The sequence below is a fragment of the Alnus glutinosa genome, chromosome 3, assembly GCF_958979055.1.
Source record: "Alnus glutinosa chromosome 3, dhAlnGlut1.1, whole genome shotgun sequence".
In the NCBI taxonomy this organism is placed as follows: domain Eukaryota; kingdom Viridiplantae; phylum Streptophyta; class Magnoliopsida; order Fagales; family Betulaceae; genus Alnus; species Alnus glutinosa.
The window spans coordinates 4,944,255-4,967,683 of NC_084888.1; the positions used below are offsets into that span (position 1 = coordinate 4,944,255).

The window sequence follows — 23,429 nt, forward strand, 5'->3', positions numbered from 1 at the left end:
ACATCCAATCATAGAAAACCCTCACAACAGTTCAGAAGATCAAGAAGTAAAAACAATAGAAAGTTAATTAAGAAGCAGAAGAAGAAACCATCAATTTTACATAAAATAAAAAGTTTTTTTGTACGAAAGATAACAAGATTGTTTCGATGATTAAGATGAATATTGTATTTAGCAATACAGTTCCAGCCAGAAATAAAGTGCTACAAGACCGGTGTGACAAAATCACAAAAATAGGTTCAAGCTGAAGTTTTTCTGATTTGTCTCTTCATGAAATTTGCCAGTCTATTCTTGCCCCAACAATGCCTGAAATAGAACAAACTCCATAAAAGGATGAGAAATTGTTTGGACAGTTTCTACCAGGCAGGTTACCTATTCTGACAAATGGCTTATTCCAACCAGCAAAGACATACGAAATTGACAGATACAAAGACCCTCTCATATCATGGATAATTCGTTATTGTATTTCATAAAATGGCCATATAATGATATGATAATCATAGCAAGGGGCAGAAAATCTGTACCTTACGTTAACTAAAGCCAATTAATGTCTGCAAACAAAAGGCCTGAACCAGCTGACTGTATAACCTAACAAATGCCCATCAAATCAAAAAAATCAATCCTGCCAGAGAGAAGGCAGATTATACTACAGAACATGAATGGGATGTTACTCTCAAAATTCAAACTCGGAAAGAAATTCTCACCAAAATTTGTTTGGCATATTAGTTTACTGCCAGAACTCTATTGAAACATTCTAGAGTAAGCCTTTTTTTCCAGATCACGTCTATCAGCAATCTGTAACCATAATAATCTCTCAAAACTATGTATGAATAAAAAATTATAAAAGAAGAAAATGTAATGAACCATGGAGAAAGTCACATCTAAAAAACATAAAATGTGAAGTTCAAAGACCTTCTTCCTTGCAGTGGCAAGCTCTTTCTTTATTCCTCCTGCAAAATGGAGAACATGATGTACACAAAGAATTTAAGACTTCCAACAACAATTTGACAAATCAAAAACTTCATTCAGGGATCATCTGCTGCAACTTGAACTTAAGCTTCTAGAAACATAACAATTTGTTCATTTGCAGCACTGAATGTTAGGCGTCTGAATTTGACAGGCAGAAAAGAAATTCATTTTCATGTCATGTTCCAGCATCACATCCAACATTTTTTTCCAGCAAGACATAAGAATCCAACCCCCCCCCCCCAAACTTCCAAAAAAAAAAAAAAAAAAAACCAATTTAGCATGCTCTTATAAACACAGACCAGAAAAAGGAGAGGAAGAGACGGGGTGGGGGGTTTGCATCGTTGCTAAATGACTGTTCACCATATTAAACATGGAAGTGCCAACCATTAAAAGTCACTAACCATCATTTGGCTCCAATTCTAATGCCTTCTTGAAGCTTTCAACTGCCGAATCTATGTCATTTAAGGCCATATATGCCTGACATTAGCAAGATCACAATACATACATTAGAAATTACTTCATGCAAAAAAATAAGTTCCTTTAAATGGAAGGAGTTGTCTTTGAAATTCTTTATGATATGACTATATAAAATAATTCAAATGAGGTTGAAGGGGAAAAAAGAGAGAAGAAAATCAAGAAATCACTATGAGCCTGTAACACACAATTCATGCTGCACGGATCTAGGATTTATCTTACAGCGTAGGATAGTATACAAATGGGGTGGATTGAAGGTTGTAAGGTAATTAAGAAAGAGAGAGTGTCGAATAGGGTAGAGAAAATCATAGCCGCCCAAAGAAACATAGGATATCTCTGAAAAATATTGAAATATTATTCTCAAAATTGAACACTGAACTTAGCCCACAGGTTGGGCTTAAATAGCTACGGAAAACCAAAAATGGCAAAAAGTATAATTCTAACACAAAATCAAAGTGCAAATCAAAATAAGGATTCTTCCAAAAATCTTTTGAAATCTGGTAAAATCCCTACTAAAACACAAACTGAAATATTTCCTAAAATTGCTAAAAAAAAAAAATCTTCAAATATTGATTCGAAGGGGAAAATATTTGAGGCTGAAAAAGACGCTCAACGAGCGTAGCTTGGTGGCCACGCTGTGCGCGCTGAAATAAGCTTCCTGAATTGGGGTCTTATGCACGATTTTTATACTCGTAGCAAAAGTTATGCTCGTTTTACTGCACGCTGCGCGTTATAGCCCCAATCACACCTAATCATGCCAGTTCTTACCATTCTTGCATTGATCCTCTCTGTCAAGGTATGCTAGCACCATCAATTTAGCATCAATTTTTTGGGCAGCTAGGGTTTTCTCTATCCTATTCGACACTCTCTCTCTTCCTCAATTACCATCTAACCTTCAATCCACACTTTTTGTTTACTATCCTATGCTGTCAGATCAATTCTAGATCTGTTCAGCATCAACCAGTGAGATAAGGTCTACAAGTTTATCATACATATCAAAATTTCATACTTAAAGCTCAATGGAAGATGAACTAGCTCCTAAACAATGGAAGATACCAACCTGGCCTTGGCGAAACAAAGCTTTCACATTATCTTCATCATCACGAATTGCAAAGTCCGCGTCATACAATGCTCCTTTCAGATCTCCTAATTTCAATTTACAAGCCTAAAGCAAGCATACCAAGCGTTAATAAGTTATGTAGAAGGAAAGGAACCTTACTAATGTAACAAGATTGTCAATCAATAACAATGAATATGAAATCTATGAGAAAAGCCATTGTCATGAGATATCACCTCAAGTGAGTTTTTTGTGTATCGTGCATGTGACTATGCAAGACAATTGATCTGAACACTACAGCATTTAGTAGAATTAGAGAACTTTATAATATTAGCACCTTCACCGGCACTAGAAATAGCAGCAACTAACCATCAACCAACGGTGAGAAGATAGCAAAATTTGGTTGCTACAATTGTGATAACATGTAATAGGCCAATAATAACCAGGTGCAAAGTGGGATGATGGTTTTGACCAAACAAATGCTAGATAAAAAAACTCGAAAGACAATCTTGATCTTCAATGGCAACCAATGGTGTCTACCAAGGATGTAAGAATAATATGCAAAAAAGGAGGGAGGGAGGGAGGGAGGGAGTTAAACTTGGGATTCTTACTTAAGAAGTCAGATGATAGGATCAAATTAAACTATTCGGATTAATTAAAGATATCATTTGGTGATGTCAGGCAACAAATATTTGTAATTTGACTGGAGTCTGAAACTCAATAAAGGGTACAAAAACAACAAAGGCCATCAACAGATGGTCTCCTAAACATCACGTTCAGTTTTTCATCCAGGAGGTAGCATTATTTCCAAGATAAGTCACTATTGATTTCCATAGTAGTGCTTGAGTTCACAAACAATTCAAAATAGCAAGTTAGTTAGACCATCTTGGCTTAATTCAATTCCTGAATTATTATTTTTTTCAACTCTAATAACATATTATGCCTGATTTCTCTAGATTATGACAGAAAAATGAACTACTTTTACTGAATGGAAGATAAGTAGACTTACAGAACTATTTGTAAATATCTGAGACTTTGTCTTCCGCAAGAATGAACTTTTCTCTGTGCGGTCACAAAGGTAAACTCATCAGATGGACAAAAGCAAGCAATATAGAAATTTCAATAATTCATTATTAAAAGATGTCATCACAAAGAAAAAATTGTAGCTCACCTTGATCAATGTCTTCCTTTTCCCAGCATATATCCACGTAACGCAAACCTTTACGATACTTTCTAAGAGCATTCTTATAGTCTTGCTTCTGTATGTGGGAGAAGTCCAGGAACATCAAGTTAACAGCAGAAAAATAATCATTAGAGCAAAAGGAAGCCAAAAATGAAATTTGTTGTCATATAATAGATGTATTGCACAAATGATCAAAATAAAGGTCAAAGTAACATTGTTACAGAATATGGAATACATGTTCTACCATTTTCCTTTTTGACCAAACATATAGAACAAAGTGAATATATATGTTAAGCAGAAACACAACTCTAAACCATCTACACCAAACATATACAACAAAGTGAATATATATGTCCAGCAGAAACACAACTCTACACCATCTACCTTGTAATCTGCATTTCCAAAACTCTTAATGTCTTCTACAGCTTTCATCCACCAAGAAATTTCATCCGGTTTGGTATCAAGGTCAGCTGGCCAATCAGCATATGTATCACCATCCTTAAAGAAGTTTGATATTCCATCATCTGCACCCTCAGGAATTTCCCCACAATCCACAATGATAACATCTTGGGTGGGATGATCATTCTCTCCAATAATAACATGCTCGATTGAACGAACCACACCCATTCCTTTGATTACCCTCCCAAATACAACATGCTTTCCATCTAGATGAGAAGTGCGAGTTGTAGTAATAAAAAACTGGGATCCATTGGTGTTAGGTCCTGCATTAGCCATCGATAACATCCCTTTTCTTTCATGTTTCAACTCGAAGTTTTCATCTTCAAATTTCAAGCCGTAAATAGATTCGCCTCCAGTGCCATTCTGAGCGGATATGTCTCCACCTTGAATCATAAAACCTTTGATGATGCGATGAAAATAGCCCCCCTGCAATGCAGATTAGGCTACTATTAACAAAACGAGTAAGATTTGCCCAAGAAAAGACCTTGCCAAAGAATAAAAATCATATAAATTACTACAAAAGTAGTGCACTTTGCAAACAACCAAAGCGAGGTGATTGGCTTCTTAAACATTCCAGGAAGAGTCCATGAACACATAAAAACACATCTGTTCCTTAAACAACGAGCAAATGCATGTGTTTGTAAAAAGATTTCGATTTGCAATTACCATCACTATCAAGTTAAAAAGGACAATACACCAACAAAGACGATGACAAATTGATAATGGTGATTTGCAGTAATATTTTTATAGATATTTAGTAATCGGCATTCAAAATCATACCACAAGGAATTGTTCCTTAACTATCAACTACCTGGACCAAAAATTGTTCTTAAATATCACACATGCTTGCAACCACAAAATTGTGTAACCAAAACTTCGCAAAGCCAAATAAGACTATCAATCGCATAAAAACTGAATATAATCAAACTATAGCAAATGCATGCGATTCTCTCCCCAATACCAAAGCATTTAGTAACTCGGAAACAGACATTGATTACCAAAGTTATCAAACTACAAAGGCAAAAGGAGGCAGAGAGAGATAGAGACCTTGTAGTGGAGGGGAACACCGGTATGAGGGCCAATGCCCTTCTCTCCGGTGCAGAGAACCCTGAAATTCTCGGCGGTTTTGGGAACCACGTCCTTGTAGAGCTCCACCACTACCCTCCCTTCTAGCTCTCCTCCTATGCTTATGTCCAAGTAGCACCTTGGGTTAGGATTAGAGTTAGGGTTCACCATCTCTCTCTCTCCCTCTAAAACCCTAAATCCTGCTTTCTAATTTGAACTCTCGTCAGTGCAGTGCTTGCGGCAACACTCTCTACGCTGTGCCCTCTCAGTGGTTGTTGCTAAAATAGGCGGCGATGCGCATCGTGCGCTTTCTGGAAGGAGTCTTGATATGGTGTTGCTGAGGTGTACGTGTATCTCATCTTAGACGTTGGTCACCGTTTGATTGGATGCAGTACTAGGTAGAAACTTCTCACTCCCTGGCCTTGATCCGTTCGCTTTAATAAGGGAGGATCAGAGTCAGAGATCCAGAGGTCATTCTCTTAAGAAGCGATGAGTTGACTGATGGGTGCTGTCACTGCTGTGGATCGGTGGGATTTATTTTGTTGCGACCTGGCAACCCTTTATGGAGCTGGCAAACGCTGATTGGTTTAACTTTTTAGCCGTACCTGCTCATGCGTAGTACGGTAGACTTTTCCTTAAAAAGTTTATCATTATTTTTTCTATTAGCTGAATAGCTCAATTTTTTATTTTTTATTTTTTAAATTTTAGCGGCCAATCTTTTTAAAGCATCCAGCACCTTCACCATTTCAGTTATCTAATATTATTTTTTTTTAAATAATATTTTATCAGATTTCTTTCTTCCTTTTCTATAATTTTTTTAAATGTTTATCTTTTCTTAATAATCATATTTTTTAATTTTTTTTTCCCAATTGTCATATTTATGATACGAAAATTTACTCTTATATTAGAATTTCAGAACATTTCTATTTAAATGCTAACAAAACATAGGAAAAAGCTACCCAACTAACTAAAATGATTCAAGACCTCAAAAACCTTAAGATTAAAAAAATATATTCAAGATTTTCATCAATTTTCTCATCAAGCCATTACTTAGCAATCAACATTACAAGGGTGAGGACCGAGGAGAATGGACAATGTGGGAGAGAAACGAAAAATATATATATATATTTAAAGGGAAAGAGAAAACAAATTTAATGATATTTTAATTATTTAGTAAGTGAACAATACTCATTATTGTTGGTAAGTATTGTTCACTCACAAAAACTTTTTGATTATAGTAGTGAAGCTGTTGGAGTGTATTTTTGTGTGTTTTCACCAAATTACCTCACCAAAATAGCTTTTTGGTGAGGTTGCAAGGAATACTCTAATCGTGAAATTTTTAGTGTGGGGGGGGGGGGGGGCAATTAGTCTGTTAAAATTTTTAAACCAAATTACAAAATATAAATTGTTTGAAATTGCTTTTTTAATACATGGAGAATTATTTTCCCCTATTAATTTGCTTGTGTCTTTATCTTATTTGGACAAAAATTTCTTACAAACCGGTTTATAGGAAATTTCATACAACCCACATATAAGAGTGACATGTGTCCTTTAAACATGTGAGAAGTATATGTTTTTTTACTAATGTTATTAAAAAAACATGTGAAAAGTACATGCTATTAAAACAATATATTCTTCTTACATGTCAATCTTATATGTGAATTGTATGAAATTTCCTACAAACTGATTTGTAGGAAATTTATATCCCACTTATTTATAATCTAATATGAATAATTCAGGCGAATCAGTGTAATTAATTAATCACTGATGCTACTGTACTAAGAGTTCTTAATTTCAACACTTAATAAGGAGGCCGGCTTAGAAACCTGCATTTCATTCTTAATTGCTGGTTACAGCCTTTTAATTAACACTTTTGACGATCATCTAGTTCACCACCCTACAGTTCTTCCTAATCTCTCCACTTTTTCCTGTAAGAACACCTACGTTGGCCAGCTTCACCATTGATCCCCCAAAATCCATGGAGAAAAGTAGAGGCAACCTGCTATAGTTAATGACCATCGAAGCAGTCGTGTTGTCCCCCATAAGAGCTTGGTCTGACTGAAGTAGGCCAGAATTGTTGACGAGGTTTCTGAAATAGATGTTATCAAATTTGTCGGAAGTGACTGGATCCAAGGGAGCCAATTTGGTGTCAGAATCAGCCTGGTCTGGGCATGTGCTCTGCAAGTTTTGTCGGAGGGACGCATCCAGTGTTGGATCAGGTTTACCATTAGCATAGTTGAAGAGCCTTGGCTTGAATGTAAAGCATTGAGCAAACCCAATTGTGTGCGCACCTGTCAATTGAAATGATCGATCATATATATGGATTGATGATGGTCTTATGTATAACTAGCCAGAAAAATATTTACATATTGTTGCATCCCTCAATTAAATAACTAAAATAAATCATTTTCTATTAGTTTAAACTATAAACATCCTTAGTTTGAACTTTGTCTTTGTCATTCGCCTCCTATTTAACTTAAATGTTTTACGTGATGGACCTCACTTATTAAGGATAAGTGTTAAAATCAACAATTGTTTATTAGCATAAGTTTTGAAATAATTAAGTGTTGATTTAACAGGATGACTTGATGAAAAAACAGTGAACAACAATTTATGACACTGTAATTAATAACCTTGCAAATCAGGGCGCAACTAGAATTTTAGGAGTAGGGAGACAAAACTAAAAAATAAAAAATTGAGGATACATAAAAACTAATTTGGGGGCCGGGGTTCCATTTTATAAAAATACTAAAAATTTAGAGGAAATTTTTTATTTTTTAAGTTTTTTGATATTTTTTTAAAATTTTGGAGGTGTCCAGAACCCCAAGGCAAGGGTGCATGGTTCCGCCGTTGTTGCAAATAGTCGCGAGTATAATAGAATTAGTTCACTCATGCAGCATGCACTAGGGAACGTGACCGGTGTTGCAGCCAAACTTACATTGGACAAATTATGTAAAAGCATGCAAGCTTATCTAATTATCTTGCATTGAAGTAGAAGAAGGGCAAGAAAAGATGATGTTTTTTAAGGATAGGAAGTTCTTTTGGCCTCTTTTTTGGTACAAGTTATATATATATATATATGAAGAGGATCTAGCTAGGTAGGTAGCAAATTACCTGATAGCACGACTACATCCTTTATATCAAGCCCCTTTGAAGTAAATTTTGCAGTGATGTTTTTCAACGGCTCAAAAGGACCTGGCAATTGCTCGTTAGCTGCATTCTCACTTGCTGTTGTGCCATCCCGGCGACCCAAGGGAAGAGCCCAATAATATTGCGGACCAGCCAGCTGAGAAAGTAACATAATGGAAGATTAGTAAGACATGCATGGATGTTAGAGAATTTGAATGGCGTTTCTTGACAATATATATATAACTTGGAGGAGTTTCCTTACAAGATAAACAGCTTCTCTTGCTGCAAGAGTTAGTATATCAGTACAGGAAACAGTGGATGGGCAAGCTTTCTCCAAATTAGCCTTAATCATGTCAATGACCTCATAACCTCTAGCTGAATTTCGATTAGGTAATGCATTTTTCTCCCCCTTAAATGTGTCCGTATCATCAAGTAATACTGACCCATCACATCCCTTTGACACAAAAAAACAAAAAACAAGGAAGAGTTAAAACAATTCATATTGCTCATTAACCATGTAGCAGATCGAACTAAACTAATTTCTTTTGAATAATCGTTTTTTTCTTCCTTTTTGGTACGTCTTTATAATTTTATAATCATCTCTCTTTTGGAACATAGAAAATGAATACGTGACTATTTTATTGGTTTTCTAGCAGACTTAGAAAAAGTCAACAATCAAACACAGCAGGATAGCTAGTAGGTTTACGTTAACAAAACAATCGTGGAAGTGAAGCCGCAAGAGAGAGGCAGCCATCCTCGTATCATTTGCAATGGCTGACCGGACACCATATCGAACAATATTTGTCAGGTTGGGACAAGTGAAATCATAGTACCTATAATCTAGTTGACAGGATGCAGGAGGACTTAGGAGCAAGAAGCAAAACAAGGCCACCAAGAACATTTTGTGGAGGTTTTGATCCATTTCTAAATGCTCACAAATGTTGCGGCAAGCACAAGCATTTATATAAACAACATACCCAATTAACTTTTGTGAAGAGTGGGAGAGCCACTAGGGGATCAGTCTCTATCTGCATAGTTTGGTACAAGTCCACATTTTGTTAATGGGGGAATTAATTATAAGAACTCAGCCCACCCCCACGTCATTGAAGATTAGAACTATTGTAATTAGTGGGAGGATGATGTGTTACACTAATAGTGTTGAAAAGAACACTAGCAGAGTATTAATAACACTCTCAGTTTGACTTGATTTCCACATGTGAAGAAGTCATTCTCTTTTTCGATTGGAGTGGGAGTTGGAAGCCATCTTTAGTCAAAAATCAGATTTATAGGCCGAAAGTGCTCTACTTAATTACATATGTTTTATGTTAAGTAGTGGAGTATACACTATAGAATATTATGGGGAGGTGGTGAAATAGATCCATCCAAGACTAAAATATCACCTCATTCCATGCTAGAAGTGGGAAGCGGAAGGTGGGATTAGGTAGCTAAGTTGGGAGACCAGGACTTAATTAATACACCACAAGGATATGAAAGATTCTTCTCTGTAATGGCTGTTGGTGGCAGTCAGTCGAGCAAGCATGAACAATTTAGATTATTTATTGAACTGACAATAATTTTGTTTTGCTTAACTAACACAGAAAATTAACGTGTTTTGAGATTTCATTGAACTTTGCGATCGAGTGACCCAAACTGCAACTAAATGTCTGCACTATACAGGTGCATGCATCGATCTTTTAATATTAATTGAGCGTTTGGTGAAAGATTGACCAAGTTAGTTAAAGTGCAAGTAAAGGTCCCATCTGGAACATCTTGGCCTAGTTTTATGTGCCTGTATATATATATTCCAGCAAAATTTAAGGAATTAAGAATGGCTTCTAGTAGGAAAATATGATCGACTTCTCTCTTCTCTTGAGAAAAATAGTGAAGGCCGAAGATGAAGATCGATATATGAGACATATGCCATTTGAACTCGCAATTTTCAGGGATTCATAGTTCTAGTAGAAGTCTGTTTGGCCTTTACATTTTGTAGATTAAAAGTGTGTATATAAACAAACTACGAAAAGTGTTACATTTAGGAGTGTATTTGAAAAAGAATAAATGCTTTTTTTTTTTTTTTTTGAGAAATGATCCCTACACTCATTTCTCACAACAGTCCCACAACAAGTTGACGTGGCTGGTAATATTTTATTATTTTTTTTGTTTTGTTTTCTTTTCTTTTTGTAAAAAAATAATAAAATATTACCAGCCACATCAGCTTGTTGTGGGGCTGTTATGAGAAATGAGTGTAGGGATCATTTCTTTTTTTTTTTTTATCCATGTTGTTTGACGTTTTGACAAATAACTTCTTAGATTTAAAAAAGTGATTAATCACTCTATGGGTTTAAAAAAAAAAAAAGGTTCATGCAATTAGAAAAATTGATAGAATCTATTAATGTTAAAAAAAAGAAAAAAAAGAAAAAAGAAAAAAAAAGGGCAAGAGCTGTTGGTCACTTTGTTTCTGATTAGGAATTACCAATATTCACTTTGTCTCGGATTAGGAATCACCAACATCCCTTTTCACAAATAATTAATTGAAGCTTGATTGTCGTTCTTTTCCCACTTAAGTAGAGAAGAAGAAGAAAGTTGGTAAATATGGTTTTTTTTTTTTTTTTTTTTTTTTAAAAAAAAAAAAAATTGAGTAGGGAAAAAGGGTTACAGGAAAATAAATATATTATTGATTTTAAAAGATTCGGAGGGTCACGGCCCAACAGGGTGAGCCTTGGGTAGTTGTTTGTGATGTTGCTGTTGAGACTTGAGAAATATGAAGAAAAATCTAGGAAACAATAAAAATCATAGTTGCTGAGAGAAAAAGTTTTGTCGTCTAAGAATGAGAGATTGACGAAAGAAAATTTGAGGGGGGTGGTCGAGCCAACCCCACCCCTGCGTTTATATTTATAATAATATTTTTATTTTTTCTTGTAAAGTTACACTGATTAATTCTGATGTGGATTTTTAAAATTGTTAAACCAAATGACTTAAAACGAAAATGCTTGCATTGACTTTTCTGTGCTATTATTATTATTATTACTTTACTTTATTACTTTATTTACTTTATTATTACTTTATTTATTGGGGAAGTTCCTCAATTATCTAGCCTTTCCTTTGTGGATTTCTGACGTATTTGGCCACCCTAAATCCACACATCACGCATGCCTAAATCCATAGGACACCCCAACCTAGCCCAGATTTTTTTAAAAAAATATATATATACCCTTCTAATTATCACTCTATTTATAATATTTCTCTCAATATTTTAATTTTTGCAATATCTTTTCAATCTATCATTAGGGTCGCAACCGAAATGTCAAAAATATAATCAATATACCATTTCTTGGTTTTTTCTTTTCTGAATTTCTTGCTTTTTTTTTAAAAAAATAATTTTGGGCGCTGAAATAGGACATTACAACCCCAGTAGCAAATTAGGGAGACATTACAAAAATTAAAATATTAAAAAAAAATTGCAACTAAAATGATAGTTTGATTGATAAATGTAGTTTTTTTTTTTTTTTCTTATCTATGACCTTATTTTTGGATGCAAAGCCCAGATGGTGCTTTCGCCTTGTAGTTGAAGCACTAGATAGACAATCAAGGTTGACAAATCCCATCAAGACCGGGAAACAACGACGAATTTTTTCCCACTTCTCAAAATTTCAGCTATTAATTTGAACCATATCTATCTAATTAATTCAGCCATTCTATTAATTGCACATATGAGAAAGAAAGCCTTTACATCAAAATTTCCCCTTCTCCAAATCATCTTTCCCCTCATCAGCCTTGGGGAGTTGGACCCATAATGAATATAGTTTGCCCTATAAACAAATTACAACTCCATGATGATTGTCTGGGTTAATATGTGAAACTTGTGCAGGCACAAGGCATACTATTATTCCTCTTTTTCCTTCTTTTCCAGGCAAAAGGCCAGGGCTTGCTAATTCATACATGCACAGAAATTGCAGTAAAACAATGCAATAAGTACGTATAGAAACTTATAGACATTAGGAATTAAAAAAGGAACAACTTTTCCACATCAAATTACCATCATTTAAGTAATGATACAACCAAAAGCCATTATTTTTTCCTCTATTTTGTTTTTTGGCCACGACAATATATAGTACCGCGCGAGCAAATTGTACTGCTCTCTAACAGAGGTTACAGAACAAGTAATCGAAGCAGCTCTCTGTGCAGTCAAAGCAGCAAGAACAACTGCAACCCACCAACATAATTAAATGACTGACAAATAATGTTAACAAAAATCCAATTTTTAAGGATTTGAAAAAAGATATTACCATTCATTGACGGCCTTGTCTTGCCCATCTCCGTCAGCTTGGTACTCGAAGCTCTTGCTAGAAGTCTCTATGGCCTGTGGAGCCGGTGGTTCCATCTTTCTCTCTCTCTCTCTCTCTCTCTGAGTTTGTTTTGGGAAGTCTGGGCAAGCACTGAACAACGGAAAGGAGAAAGGAATAATGTTGGGAAGGGAAGCACGTGAGTGCACTTTGGGTCGGCTGTCAGAGATAGGTTGACGCCAAAAGACTTCACATTTTCCAATTTTCCAAAAGGATTATTCTTCCTTGATTTCCGATTGGTCCAATTATGGACAAAGAATCGTGCTTTAAAAATTTGATTTGACCAAATTATGGATGATTCCTCTCACAAATCACGGTGTCAACATTGAGAGGTAGAGGTTTATGTACGAAGGTGGTCCTACTTAGATCCTAGCCGTTTATGGGTTATCCATCAACTTTTCAGAGGTCAATCCAACGGTTAGAGACAAACTTCCAGAAAGGGTTGGGAAGAAAAAGGGTTTCACCACCACTGATACTGACGTCCATTATTAGTGGGATAAAAATTAACTACAAATTAATTTGTAGTTATTTATTACAAATTAAACTAATAAAATTATATGTGTTCTTTAAATATATTATTTAAAAACTGATTTATAGTTAATTCTTATAGACCAATGAGCCAGCCTAATTATAGTGTCCTTTGATGCAGAATACATCTAATTTCTCATAAAGGATAGGCTCTATCTGGGGCAAGTCCGACCCAGCCAATAAATCCACGAAAAAGCCAAAGCCAAAGCCAAATTAGCATACGTATGAAGTCCTGCCATTGGCAGCATACAGCTTAAATTTTGTTGTCACAGTCCAATAATCTCCTCTTTTCTTTTCTTTTCTTTTTATTTTTGGCTGTTTTGTCACTTTTTATCCTCTCTCACATATAATAATGTTTTTCCAAGAAAAAACGATGGGGATTCAACTTTACTGCCTTTTGAGTTTTGACTCAGTGTGGTCGGTCGCTGTTGGTAAGCGCTGGTGTCTATTGGGCTACGTAATTGTCGAGTTGGCTTTTGAACGGGAAAGGGCAGAGAAAAAGGGAGAGTGAATCGTTATCTATTATTGTGCAATTCATTTTAAAGTTCGCTCGTGGTACATCAAATGACCGCATAGCGCAGTGGATTAGCGCGTCTGACTTCGGATCAGAAGGTCGTGGGTTCGACTCCCACTGTGGTCGTTTCTATTTTCAAATTAGCAGACAAAATTTTGAACTGTTATAGATGGCCATTTTCATTTTCCACCTTGTATTTAGAAGCATTTCCACTTCGTTTCCTTTATAATTTTCTTTCATTTAAGTCTTTATGGAGTGACAAAACTCTCCTTTGTAATTTTCGGTTTCCCATTTCCTTTGTTTGAATATATATATATATGACTGAGAATGGGAAAAGCCTTTAAAAGTTGTAAGAATCCCATTAAAATTATGTTCCTTCAGAATAAATCCTCTAAATTAATTTTTTACCCTCTTAAAAGGCTTCAAAAATTGTAAGAATCCCTCTAAAATTATGTTCCTTTGGAATAAATCCTCTAAAATTATTTTTTTCCCTCTTAAAAAGCCTTTTTTTTTAAAAAAAAAAAAAAAAATTAGTTTTGTCCATTTCTTACCTAAAATTATAGTTCCGCCCCTCTCTACCCCCCATAAAAATGATTAACATCATCAACGAAAAGGCCTAAGCCATGAGAATGAGTGGCAAATTTTGAACTGCTTCAAAACTTTTCTGGGCAATGAGTGAAATGTAAGACCCAAAAAAAAAATGTTGCATTGAATTCTCAAACATGGGAGCAATGGTTTTTGGTCCGACAATTTGTCCTAACATCCTATGTATTCCAGAGAAGCTTTTGCCTCTGCTAGTGCGTCCGAAGAAATTTGAGCGAAAAAGTACCGCTCAAATTGCAAGAACCAAGACAAGAAATGAATCTACAAAACCCAATAAAATAAATATCACTAACTGAAGCAAATTACATAAAACAGGGACATAAAAAAGGAGAGAAGAAGATAGATCAATAATTTCAACTTCTAATTTCTACAAACTCCTATTTGAATCCAATATACATGGATGTGAAATTATTACATTCAGAAGGTAAGGTTAAGGTTAACTCCCGTAATTTCTGAAGCTCTAAATCAGAGAATAGTCTACAGAAATTGCTTCTAAAATTCTCGTGCAGACAAACTTCCAGTAGGAAGAAGCTTTTATGACTTCAAGAGGATGGTAAAGACGATGCGGAGAACTATTATCAAAACTCTCAATGGCTGAGTCATCAACTAGAGCATCCATGAAGTCTATAATACAGTTCTGGAGCTGCGTACGTATCAGCAAAACCCATGACGAGAAGGCAGCAGCAGTTCTTCCTTTTCCGCAGATTATCTGAAATTACTACTCTTTTTGGTGACATGGTTTAAACTGCTGGAAGCACTTGTAGAAGGGCTAGGATGACGTGTGTTGCAACTTAAGTGTGGCGGAGAAAAACTAGAAGGGGGCTCGAGGGTAGAGCGAGGAGAATGACGGGACGCCACTGTTAAGTCGGAAGTTTCATGATGAGATTGTTGGCCAGTCTCACTGGAGAAAAAGAATAATGCATGAAGCTGGAGTGGCAGTCATGCAAGAGAATGCATTCAAGTTCATGGTCTCTTTTTTTTTTTCTTTTTTTTTTTTCAGATATTTGTGGTCTAACTTTGCAAGGACGGCAAGGGAGAAGGTAATGTAGAAAGTAATTCTTACCACTCACAAGCCAACTTTTCTTTTGCAATCTGTGTGCCCGGGAACATTGGAAACTGATCGCGTTTATTTTCAGATAGTTCTCTTGGACTAAGGGGTTTATCCTGTCGAAGTAAGACAACTATAATACAAACAACAAAATTCCGCAAAAAAACAAATGGAGTGGCATTTATATTTACCGTCAAGTTCATTCCATTAAATGCTTGGTTGCAAGACAGGACATCAAGCTGCTGTGAGTTTTTCAGGAACCGATGTTCTAGTAACTTGGTGGCAGACAGTCTCTCTGCAGGATTTCTCCGAAAGCAGCACCGTAAAAAATCCTTCCCCTCAGTTGACAATGTCTCTGGTATGGGAGGGGTATCCCTCAAAACCTTGAACATGGCTGCAGCCTGCATCAATACGATAAATAAAATTTAAACAAGAGTGGGAAGATCTAAATGAAAATAATACGAATAATGAAACTCCAACTACAATATTCCAAGTTGTTAGCTATTGTGCTACAAGAACAGGACATAAATCCACTCTCTCTCTCTCTCTCTCTCTCTCCCTCTCTAAGCATTTCTTAGACAAACTACCAATTCGTGGGACATGCCAGCCATATTCATTTCATAACTTACTAAAAACTATTGCCAACTGCACCCCTCTTGATCTTGTAAGCACACTGACACTGCCAATATAACAAGGTAATTTGCAAAAAAAAAAATCTATATTTAAAAGAAAAAACTTTTAGAGAGAAAAATCCACCAACACCCCCTTGATCTTGTAAGAAAACCTCTCCCATCACCTCATTTTGAATACCTCTTTTTGCCAAGCGCATGATAGAGATTCCATACAAGACCATATGTAAATACACATTTTTGATACATCAGCAGTTTTTGAGGCTGATGCTTAGCATAACAGAGGACAAAATGAGGAGTGTACTGAATATAAACCTTAGTAAACTGAATATGATGAAGTGTTACTGTAATTTTTTTGTTTTTGTTTTTTTTCAAAAGTCAATATGCAAAGAGACCTCAACTTCTATTGTAATACTCCAGGTTGAAGGTTTCATGGGAAATAAAACACAGAGGAACATTAGGTGCCTACCCCTTCAAACTCACTCCAAGGAGGTTTTCCGGTGAGCATTTCAATAATGGTACAACCCAAACTCCAAATATCGACAGCAAGAGCCAGCTCAGGGCTGGAATCTTTTTGCATCACAGCTTGCATAAGCTGCAGAAAGGCAGTGATGTCAGTATGGGAAGAAACAGGAAAGTAACAAACTCATGTAGCAGCAACAAGATACCTCTGGAGCCATCCAGTATGGACTTCCCTTTAGAGAAAGATCAGCTGCTTGTCCAGTAAGCTGTGCAACAATTAAGTCCTAATATTAGAAAATAAACTAGAATCCCATAAAAAGAGACTAAGAATGGTTATACATGGCAAATTCTAGAATTAGGTAGTCAGCACTAAGCCAAGGTAAATAACTTGTAATTGTCTAAATTATCAGCTCGTTGCCATGGCCAGGGGGTGATTAGCTACTGGCGTTATCAACAATATCCCAGTAAAGGATTCACAAGTTTAAAATCAAGAACCTGATCATCCACCTAAATTCTTTAAGAATGGAATTGAATGAAATACAAAAATCTAAGCAAATATTGCAATTTGAAATATTATACAAGAACGTTTTTCAATAAGTTAGCATGCTGCTTTCACATAACAGGGCCACGAAGTCGCACATTTGCATGAGCACAAGAACAGCCATCTTCACAACCATAGACTAAATCTTCAATTGAACATTTTAGCATACAAATGTCAAGTTATCTTTTTAAAACTTCTTCAACAAGTATTAAAAATATTCTATCATGAGAAAAGAAGGAACAAGTAGGTGTAGTCAAAAACATTATCTCCACAAAAGGTCAAGGAGATGGGGGACTATATCTTAGTTGAATCTATACAGTAAGAAGAAGAAGAAATATCATCAACTGTATGTAAAAGGGAGAATGACCATATTGAATGAGAAACCATTGTGCAAAAGAAAAGTAAAACACAACTTGATACACAAAAAAGAAGAAGAAGAAGAACCCGACTCACATGTTTAGCCATGCCAAAATCAGCAAGCTTGACAACTCCAGATGAGTCAACAAGCAAGTTGGCCCCTTTGATGTCCCTATGGAATAAGGGGGGGGAAAAATCAAGCAGACAAAAAAAAAATGTCGGGAGGCATATTATGTGTCATTAAGAAAATTAGCCCCAATACTACTTCCAAACTGAATAAATGCATAAAAGTTTCACATTCTTAAGCGTCATACTCTAGCTTGCAACATAAAGTATATGCTGAGACTGTTTCAACAAATTAAATCAAACATGAATTGCACCTGTGAATTGTCTTCGTGCTATGCAAGTAAGCCAACCCAGAGAGAATATGGCGAGTAAAATTGCGAACAACAGATTCTGTTATGGCTCCACAATGTTCACGAACATACTTATTGATTGAACCAGGATGAACGTACTCCAGATATATATAAAACCGGTCTTCAACCTGCATATGCTTAACGTCAACTCCATACATCGGTTCAAGGACACTGCAATTGACAATGTTGAGATAGGTCTCTTAACATGCAACCGGGAGAATACTTACTATTTCACTACCATAGTACTGCACAATATTTGGATGCTTCAGCTGGCTGAGAAATTTTATTTCCTGAAATCAATAATAGGAATAAGTGGAGGCAGCAAGAAAACCAAATAAATAATCATAAAGATAATTGTCTTTTATAAGTGGTAAGAATTGTATAAGAGAAAAAGGGAAGCCTCACGTGCAATGGACGTGTACACAAAGCTCTCATTAAGAATTACATTCGCAAAGAAAGAGAACCAATAAATCTACAAATGAAATTGTAGCAGTGGTGCCAAGCGGATGAGACAATCAAATGAGAATCTAATGAACACTGATTTCAACTCAACAATTGACAACTCCAACACATGATAATTTATTCTTAAATATTTTAAAGCTGAAAAAAAAAACTTTCTAGTGAAAATGAAAGACCTGTGATGTCAGTCATAGGGAAGATAATGCACAGGATGCAAAACCTTCCTAGTGAAAATAAGATAAATAGAGAAAGATACAAAATCTAGACAAACAAACTTTCTAGAGAAAATGAAAGACCTGTGATGTCAGTCATAGGGAAAGCTCCCAAGGCTGGAAAGTCAACGAACAGACACACATGCACACATACACCATACAAAATCTAGACAAACAAACTTTCTAGTGAAAATGAAAGACCTGTGATGTCAGTCATAGGGAAAGTTCCTAAGGCTGGAAAGTCAACGAACAGACACACATGCACACATACACCATTCACAGTAAAATCTTACACTCTAAAACAATGAAGAAAACCTATAAGGTCCATTAACATTGTCCATGCAATAATTATCCTTGAGCATATACTTGTTCACCTGTCATGTCAACCATCACCATTTTCACACATTCCAACTATTCGTTGCATGCATGTTTGCCACAGGTTACTCATTAGCTTTTTATCTTTGTACATGAGGAGATGGATGAGCTAATGTTTTCCCTATTCTGAGGAATAAGATACAGAATGCAAGCTAAACAAAAGCATTTTTTAGTACGAGATTTCCTTAGGTCAAGAAAAAAGAAATTGATATATTTGACAACAATATAAGTGTTTCCACAGCGAACTAGTAGTGCAATAATTCTGGAGAGTAACCTGCTGTAACTGCTTCATACACTCTGCAGATTTTGGGTCATCAGGAAATAATCCAACTTCCTTCAATGCACATAAAGCTCCGGTTTCCCTGTAAGAAGAGAGTTACTATACTTGGACTTTACCGAAACAAAAGAAACAAGCATAATTGCATGGAATGTATATACCTATTGGTGGCAACATAAACACTTCCAAATGTACCACGACCAATAAGCTTTCCTTTTTGCCATTGACTATTCATTGGCACCGACTCTGATCTAGCTATAGCTTGAGGAATGGGAGCTGACAGTAAAGGTGTGGCTGCTCCAGGAGGACGAGGTAATGGGTGGACGTTTCCAGGACAATTACTTTCACGGCGTGCTGTTGAGGTTTCAAGGGATAATTTGGAAGTCAATGGCGATGCAGGTCCATTTGGGCTTTTGGGGTTTTGTTGGGGACTTTTCGCTCGGGGGCTGTGAAGAGGAGAAGTATCAGAACTAAATGCAGAGCAATCAAAAAATGCAGGGGGAGGGAGCCCTGGAATCATTTCCGAGGTTGGCATCTCCGGAGCAGACCATGCTTGATTTCCCCTAGGAATCATATAGTAGTAATACGGAAATGAATCAGCTACACTGTGCCTTGGGGGGCTGAGTAAAGGACTCGAGAAAGGACTATTAGGAGCACTCCTTATGGGAACACTGATCCTGAAGTCATTTCTTGACCTTTGTGAGACATTTAGATGTGGATGGTCCCTCCTAGATGACTTCGTATCAACATGATCCGTACTCTTTCTAGCGTCTCTTGCGTCTGGCCTAGAAAACACACTGAAATACGACGTGTTAACAGAGGCAAAAGGTCGGCATAATTATGGTACTACTACTACCATTCTTCCCAATTGGGCAACTAATAAGATCCAAGGGCATACGGCATATACATTTAAACAGAATAACGAATTTGGCTTTGGCTTTGGTGCTGTAAAAAAACTAAAGGAGCGGGAAAAACTTAGTTCGGCAATCAACAAAGTTACAGATGTAACTAAAATGCGCGCTTTCCTAATAAAACACACACACAACACAAGCAAACAACCAGAACGCCCTTGATTCAGCTAATATAACTGAAACAATTATTAATCCCCAATTTAACACAACAGCCAAAGTCAGCCATATTTTGAATGTAAGATTTTTTTTTTTTTTGCAAAAACCCAGACAGAATAGGAACAAAAAGGGAAATCCGCCGCTGATTATTCTTCTAGGAAAAAAAAAAAAAAAAAAAAGATCAATGCCTTAACTTGTAAATTTATGCGAATAAAAAAAATATCTCCAACCAAAAAAAAAAATAAAAAAGTAAACTAATATGAAATTAAACAAAGTATACTACGCAATTCAATGAACCAACAAAGATCAAGATTTACCTTCGAATCGGAGAGTTTGAGGAAGCTCGGTCTTTATCTCGCTCCTCAACGGCTCGGTTCGGCCCGGTCTTCGGCGAAGGCAGCGGGAAGTCCACGTCGTCGGAACTCGGCCCCTCCTTCCGGCGAAAAATCCCGAATTCCGGCAGCGGAAGAGGCTGCGGCTTCGCCGAGGGCGCTGTAGAGGACCTCCCAGTCGCCGCAGTAGAGAACTCCGCGTGGCTAGGCGATCGCACCAGCTGCACAAACCGCTCCTCCGGCGCGCAGCCTGGAGTGTCGCGGTTGGTGAAATACCGGAGCTTCCGGTGACGCGTGAACCTCCCTATCCTGCCGAGACGCCAGGCCCCGGCGGGCACCTCGGTGCTCTTCCTACCTGGCGGCGATTCTCCGCCCGGAGATTTTAACGACGCGGACGACGACGCGGATTGAGAAGACGTGAAGGAAATGTTAGGCAACCAACGCATTGTTGCGTCCAATCATACCTTAAAAATAGTTCGCACACACAAATGATATTTGATTTCAGTGAATGGATTGCAGAGGAGGAAGAAAAAGGTGGTCGGGCATAAGAGAGAGGCTCCTAGGAGAAGATCCATGGGAACCGTGGATCTTCTTCGAGTGACATGGATGGTGCCCGAGTCCTTGCTTTGCTTTGTTTGGTTCTCTCCCTCCAACGCGGTTTACAACGTACTTCCACGCCAAACGGGAATGGTGTGTTCATTTTGAGAGGTCAATATGCTCTGCTTCTAACGAAGTCAAGGCTTCAAGAGAGAGAGAGACAGAGACAGAGACAGACAGAGAGAGAGAGGGCGTTGCTGTTACTGTTGCTGTTTTATAATTATATTTCGTTGTTTCTTCTATTTTGGATCGAGGTTGTTGGGCAGTTGCTATGCCTACGTGACAGCACTCAACCCTAATTTTATATCTTTAATTTATAATTTTATAATTAATTTCTTCTACATTTTCCCTACAAATTGAGCATGTATTTTTGACAAATATTAGAGAAAAATTTTCAATCTCAATTTATGGCACACCATGACACTTTTCAAACAAAAGCAAAAAAATATATTCCAAAATACATTAACAAACAAACCTTTCTAAAAAACTATGTATATTTTTTATTAGTTAAAGGAAGTTAAATATTATGTTCTTTCAATTCATGTAGCTCATTGATACTAAGATCCGAGTAATTTTAAATGTTTATTAACCGTTCATTAAGTGTTTATACAAAAATAAAGTAATTTTTAAAATTATCATTGGGCGTGTGATTGATCATATATTAATTTTTATCAAATTGTAATTTTAAAAGTCACCTCATTTTTTTATGGACAGTTTATATACATTTAGAATTACTCCTATAAAAGGACACGGTTAAGATTTTATTTTTGTTGTATCTAAAAATAACGTGACACGAAAATATATACGCTTTTAAATTCATAAAATTTAATTAACCATGAATTTTAGTTGAGATGAAGAGGAGGGGAGATCCTGTTCTAACCATAGAATCATTCACTATTTAATGCATTAATTAAAAAGGAGTGCATTAATTTGGGGGCCTACCAAGTTTCATAACACACACTGTAGGAGTCCGTCAATATGTGTCTTTCAAGGAATGTAGTAATCTATTATTCCATATAATATGATCTGCCAAACACAACTGGAACATAAGAAAACATGGACATGTGCTATTTTACTATTTTTGTCCTGCTTCTAATTAAGTAGACTTCTGAAGGAGAGAGGCTTTCCAGATTTTGGAAGAGAAATCTTAATCTAAACCCTCGTCTCATCTTTTTTTCTGATGCGGCATTTCCATTAATCTTTGATTATTATTTTTTTTTTTTTACTATTATTTTTTATTTTAACAATGCCTCATTTAAGGGATGAATCAAAACATTAATATAGTGATTTCAATGATACAAAGCATTAACACCTTCATTTAGCAAAGGAGGTGACTATCGGCCATCTCCTCTCTTAGCTTTTTTTTTAAAAAAAATAATAATAATAATTTATAGTTTTTATTATGAGTGACATGTGTCACCGAATAACTAGATTTGACATGACACACTAATAAAAATCATCAAATTTTTTTGACAAAATTTGATATTAAATACACCAAGCATTAAATATATTTCTAAAGAGTAATCTTAGAAACCGTATTTTTATTATACAAATATCTCACAATGTTGATATGACAGTCTCAACTAATCCTTACATCAATCATTACTGAGAAAAAAAGAAAAAAATAAAAGTAAAGTAAACACTACACTCCTATCCTATTTGACTGGTGTGTCATCGACTCTTAAATTTTATGATTAGTCCTTGTCAAGTAAACAAATTTATTCAAACACATATTTGTATGCAATACCAATTCCAATTTTGTGAACTTTTCAAGTTAAATAACATATACAATTAGAGAAATTATTTCTATGGATTTTTTTTTTTTTTTTTGTATTACTATTTTTTTTTTTTTTTAACACAGTGCCGTCTTATTCCATTCAAATCAAAGAACAACTCCCCAAAAGAGGTACAAACCAAGGAAGAAAACATTACAATTAAGGCACCAGTAACAAATCTAAACGCCCAAAGGCGAGAAACTGGGCCCGAAAGCCGTCGGAGTGAACAAAGATGAAGAATCTCTACCCACAAAACCAGGAAAACCTGGTTTGAAGCAGCTACCCACTGGTAGACTGTGATTACAAGCTGGAATATACAACAAACACCAACACAAACAGAAACCCAGACAGCAGACACCAGCAAGAAACGACTGCCGGAGACGGCGCGTGTAAAACACGCCCCCTCGCCGGGAACCTTTCTAGCAACAGACGACTTCTACAAGCTGAGATCGACATCTTTCGAGACCGGAAAAAACAGTTGTAGCCCACACACGCAAAAGCATAAGAACTGAAACGTCGGCGCGTGCGGGTCATGACCGACCATGGACGAACAGCACAGCC

General features: G+C 36.3%; 3 protein-coding genes, 1 long non-coding RNA gene and 1 other non-coding gene across 9 annotated transcripts; 1 reads left to right on the forward strand and 4 right to left on the reverse strand.

Annotated features, from left to right (window-relative positions):
• Nucleotides 1-67: 67 nt before the first annotated feature.
• Nucleotides 68-5,692, reverse strand: LOC133864484 (peptidyl-prolyl cis-trans isomerase CYP40-like). Of its 2 annotated transcripts, none has more exons than XM_062300831.1 (10): nucleotides 5,187-5,692; nucleotides 4,065-4,565; nucleotides 3,669-3,756; nucleotides 3,507-3,559; nucleotides 2,501-2,605; nucleotides 1,368-1,443; nucleotides 910-947; nucleotides 702-792; nucleotides 522-619; nucleotides 68-303 (listed from the first exon to the last, which is right to left on the reverse strand). In XM_062300831.1, exons 1-8 carry the CDS (start codon nucleotides 5,373-5,375, stop codon nucleotides 739-741), a joined length of 1,104 nt encoding a protein of 367 aa, XP_062156815.1. In that variant the 5' UTR covers nucleotides 5,376-5,692; the 3' UTR covers nucleotides 68-303; nucleotides 522-619; nucleotides 702-738. The 2 variants fall into 2 exon arrangements, with proteins under 2 accessions (XP_062156815.1, XP_062156814.1); XM_062300830.1 differs by having other exon boundaries at nucleotides 522-585; nucleotides 5,187-5,691.
• Nucleotides 5,693-7,019: 1,327 nt separating this feature from the next.
• On the reverse strand, nucleotides 7,020-9,290 carry LOC133864861 (peroxidase 10-like). Its single transcript, XM_062301290.1, has 4 exons — nucleotides 9,040-9,290; nucleotides 8,596-8,787; nucleotides 8,319-8,490; nucleotides 7,020-7,495 (listed from the first exon to the last, which is right to left on the reverse strand). The coding sequence occupies exons 1-4, from the start codon at nucleotides 9,253-9,255 to the stop codon at nucleotides 7,089-7,091; spliced, it is 987 nt and encodes a 328-aa protein (XP_062157274.1). The 5' UTR covers nucleotides 9,256-9,290; the 3' UTR covers nucleotides 7,020-7,088.
• A 3,045-nt stretch (nucleotides 9,291-12,335) lies between these two features.
• Nucleotides 12,336-13,081, reverse strand: LOC133864369 (uncharacterized). The gene is made up of 2 exons (XR_009899492.1): nucleotides 12,620-13,081; nucleotides 12,336-12,536 (listed from the first exon to the last, which is right to left on the reverse strand). It is a non-coding gene; the product is annotated as an uncharacterized LOC133864369 (long non-coding RNA).
• A 689-nt stretch (nucleotides 13,082-13,770) lies between these two features.
• On the forward strand, nucleotides 13,771-13,844 carry TRNAR-UCG (transfer RNA arginine (anticodon UCG)). Its single transcript has one exon. It is a non-coding gene; the product is annotated as a tRNA-Arg (tRNA).
• Nucleotides 13,845-14,403: 559 nt separating this feature from the next.
• On the reverse strand, nucleotides 14,404-21,262 carry LOC133863577 (mitogen-activated protein kinase kinase kinase 5). Of its 4 annotated transcripts, none has more exons than XM_062299581.1 (11): nucleotides 20,482-21,262; nucleotides 19,259-19,894; nucleotides 19,095-19,182; nucleotides 18,002-18,064; nucleotides 17,739-17,902; nucleotides 17,455-17,530; nucleotides 16,667-16,726; nucleotides 16,468-16,593; nucleotides 15,561-15,770; nucleotides 15,385-15,485; nucleotides 14,404-15,178 (listed from the first exon to the last, which is right to left on the reverse strand). In XM_062299581.1, the coding sequence occupies exons 1-11, from the start codon at nucleotides 20,940-20,942 to the stop codon at nucleotides 15,133-15,135; spliced, it is 2,031 nt and encodes a 676-aa protein (XP_062155565.1). In that variant the 5' UTR covers nucleotides 20,943-21,262; the 3' UTR covers nucleotides 14,404-15,132. The 4 variants fall into 4 exon arrangements, 2 of the variants coding, with proteins under 2 accessions (XP_062155565.1, XP_062155564.1); XM_062299580.1 differs by having other exon boundaries at nucleotides 14,404-15,222; nucleotides 20,482-21,260; XR_009899409.1 differs by having other exon boundaries at nucleotides 15,039-15,178; nucleotides 15,385-15,471.
• Between the last annotated feature and the right edge of the window lie 2,167 nt (nucleotides 21,263-23,429).

Excerpts from the sequence above, each read along its gene's own strand:
- LOC133864484 (XM_062300831.1), bottom strand. The coding sequence starts at position 5,375 with ATGGTGAACCCTAACTCTAATCCTAACCCAAGGTGCTACTTGGACATA. Across the intron at positions 3,560-3,668 it reads AAAGGAAGACATTGATCAAG|AGAAAAGTTCATTCTTGCGG; the intron begins GTGAGCTACAAT and ends GTGACCGCACAG. Across the intron at positions 948-1,367 it reads AGAATTGGAGCCAAATGATG|GAGGAATAAAGAAAGAGCTT; the intron begins GTTAGTGACTTT and ends TCCATTTTGCAG.
- LOC133864861 (XM_062301290.1), bottom strand. The coding sequence starts at position 9,255 with ATGGATCAAAACCTCCACAAAATGTTCTTGGTGGCCTTGTTTTGCTTC. Across the intron at positions 8,788-9,039 it reads TCCACGATTGTTTTGTTAAC|GGATGTGATGGGTCAGTATT; the intron begins GTAAACCTACTA and ends TTTGTGTCAAAG. Across the intron at positions 8,491-8,595 it reads CAAGAGAAGCTGTTTATCTT|CTGGCTGGTCCGCAATATTA; the intron begins GTAAGGAAACTC and ends TTACTTTCTCAG.
- LOC133863577 (XM_062299580.1), bottom strand. The coding sequence starts at position 20,942 with ATGCGTTGGTTGCCTAACATTTCCTTCACGTCTTCTCAATCCGCGTCG. Across the intron at positions 19,183-19,258 it reads GTTTATGTTGCCACCAATAG|GGAAACCGGAGCTTTATGTG; the intron begins GTATATACATTC and ends CTCTTCTTACAG. Across the intron at positions 17,903-18,001 it reads AGTACTATGGTAGTGAAATA|GTTGAAGACCGGTTTTATAT; the intron begins GTAAGTATTCTC and ends AAGCATATGCAG.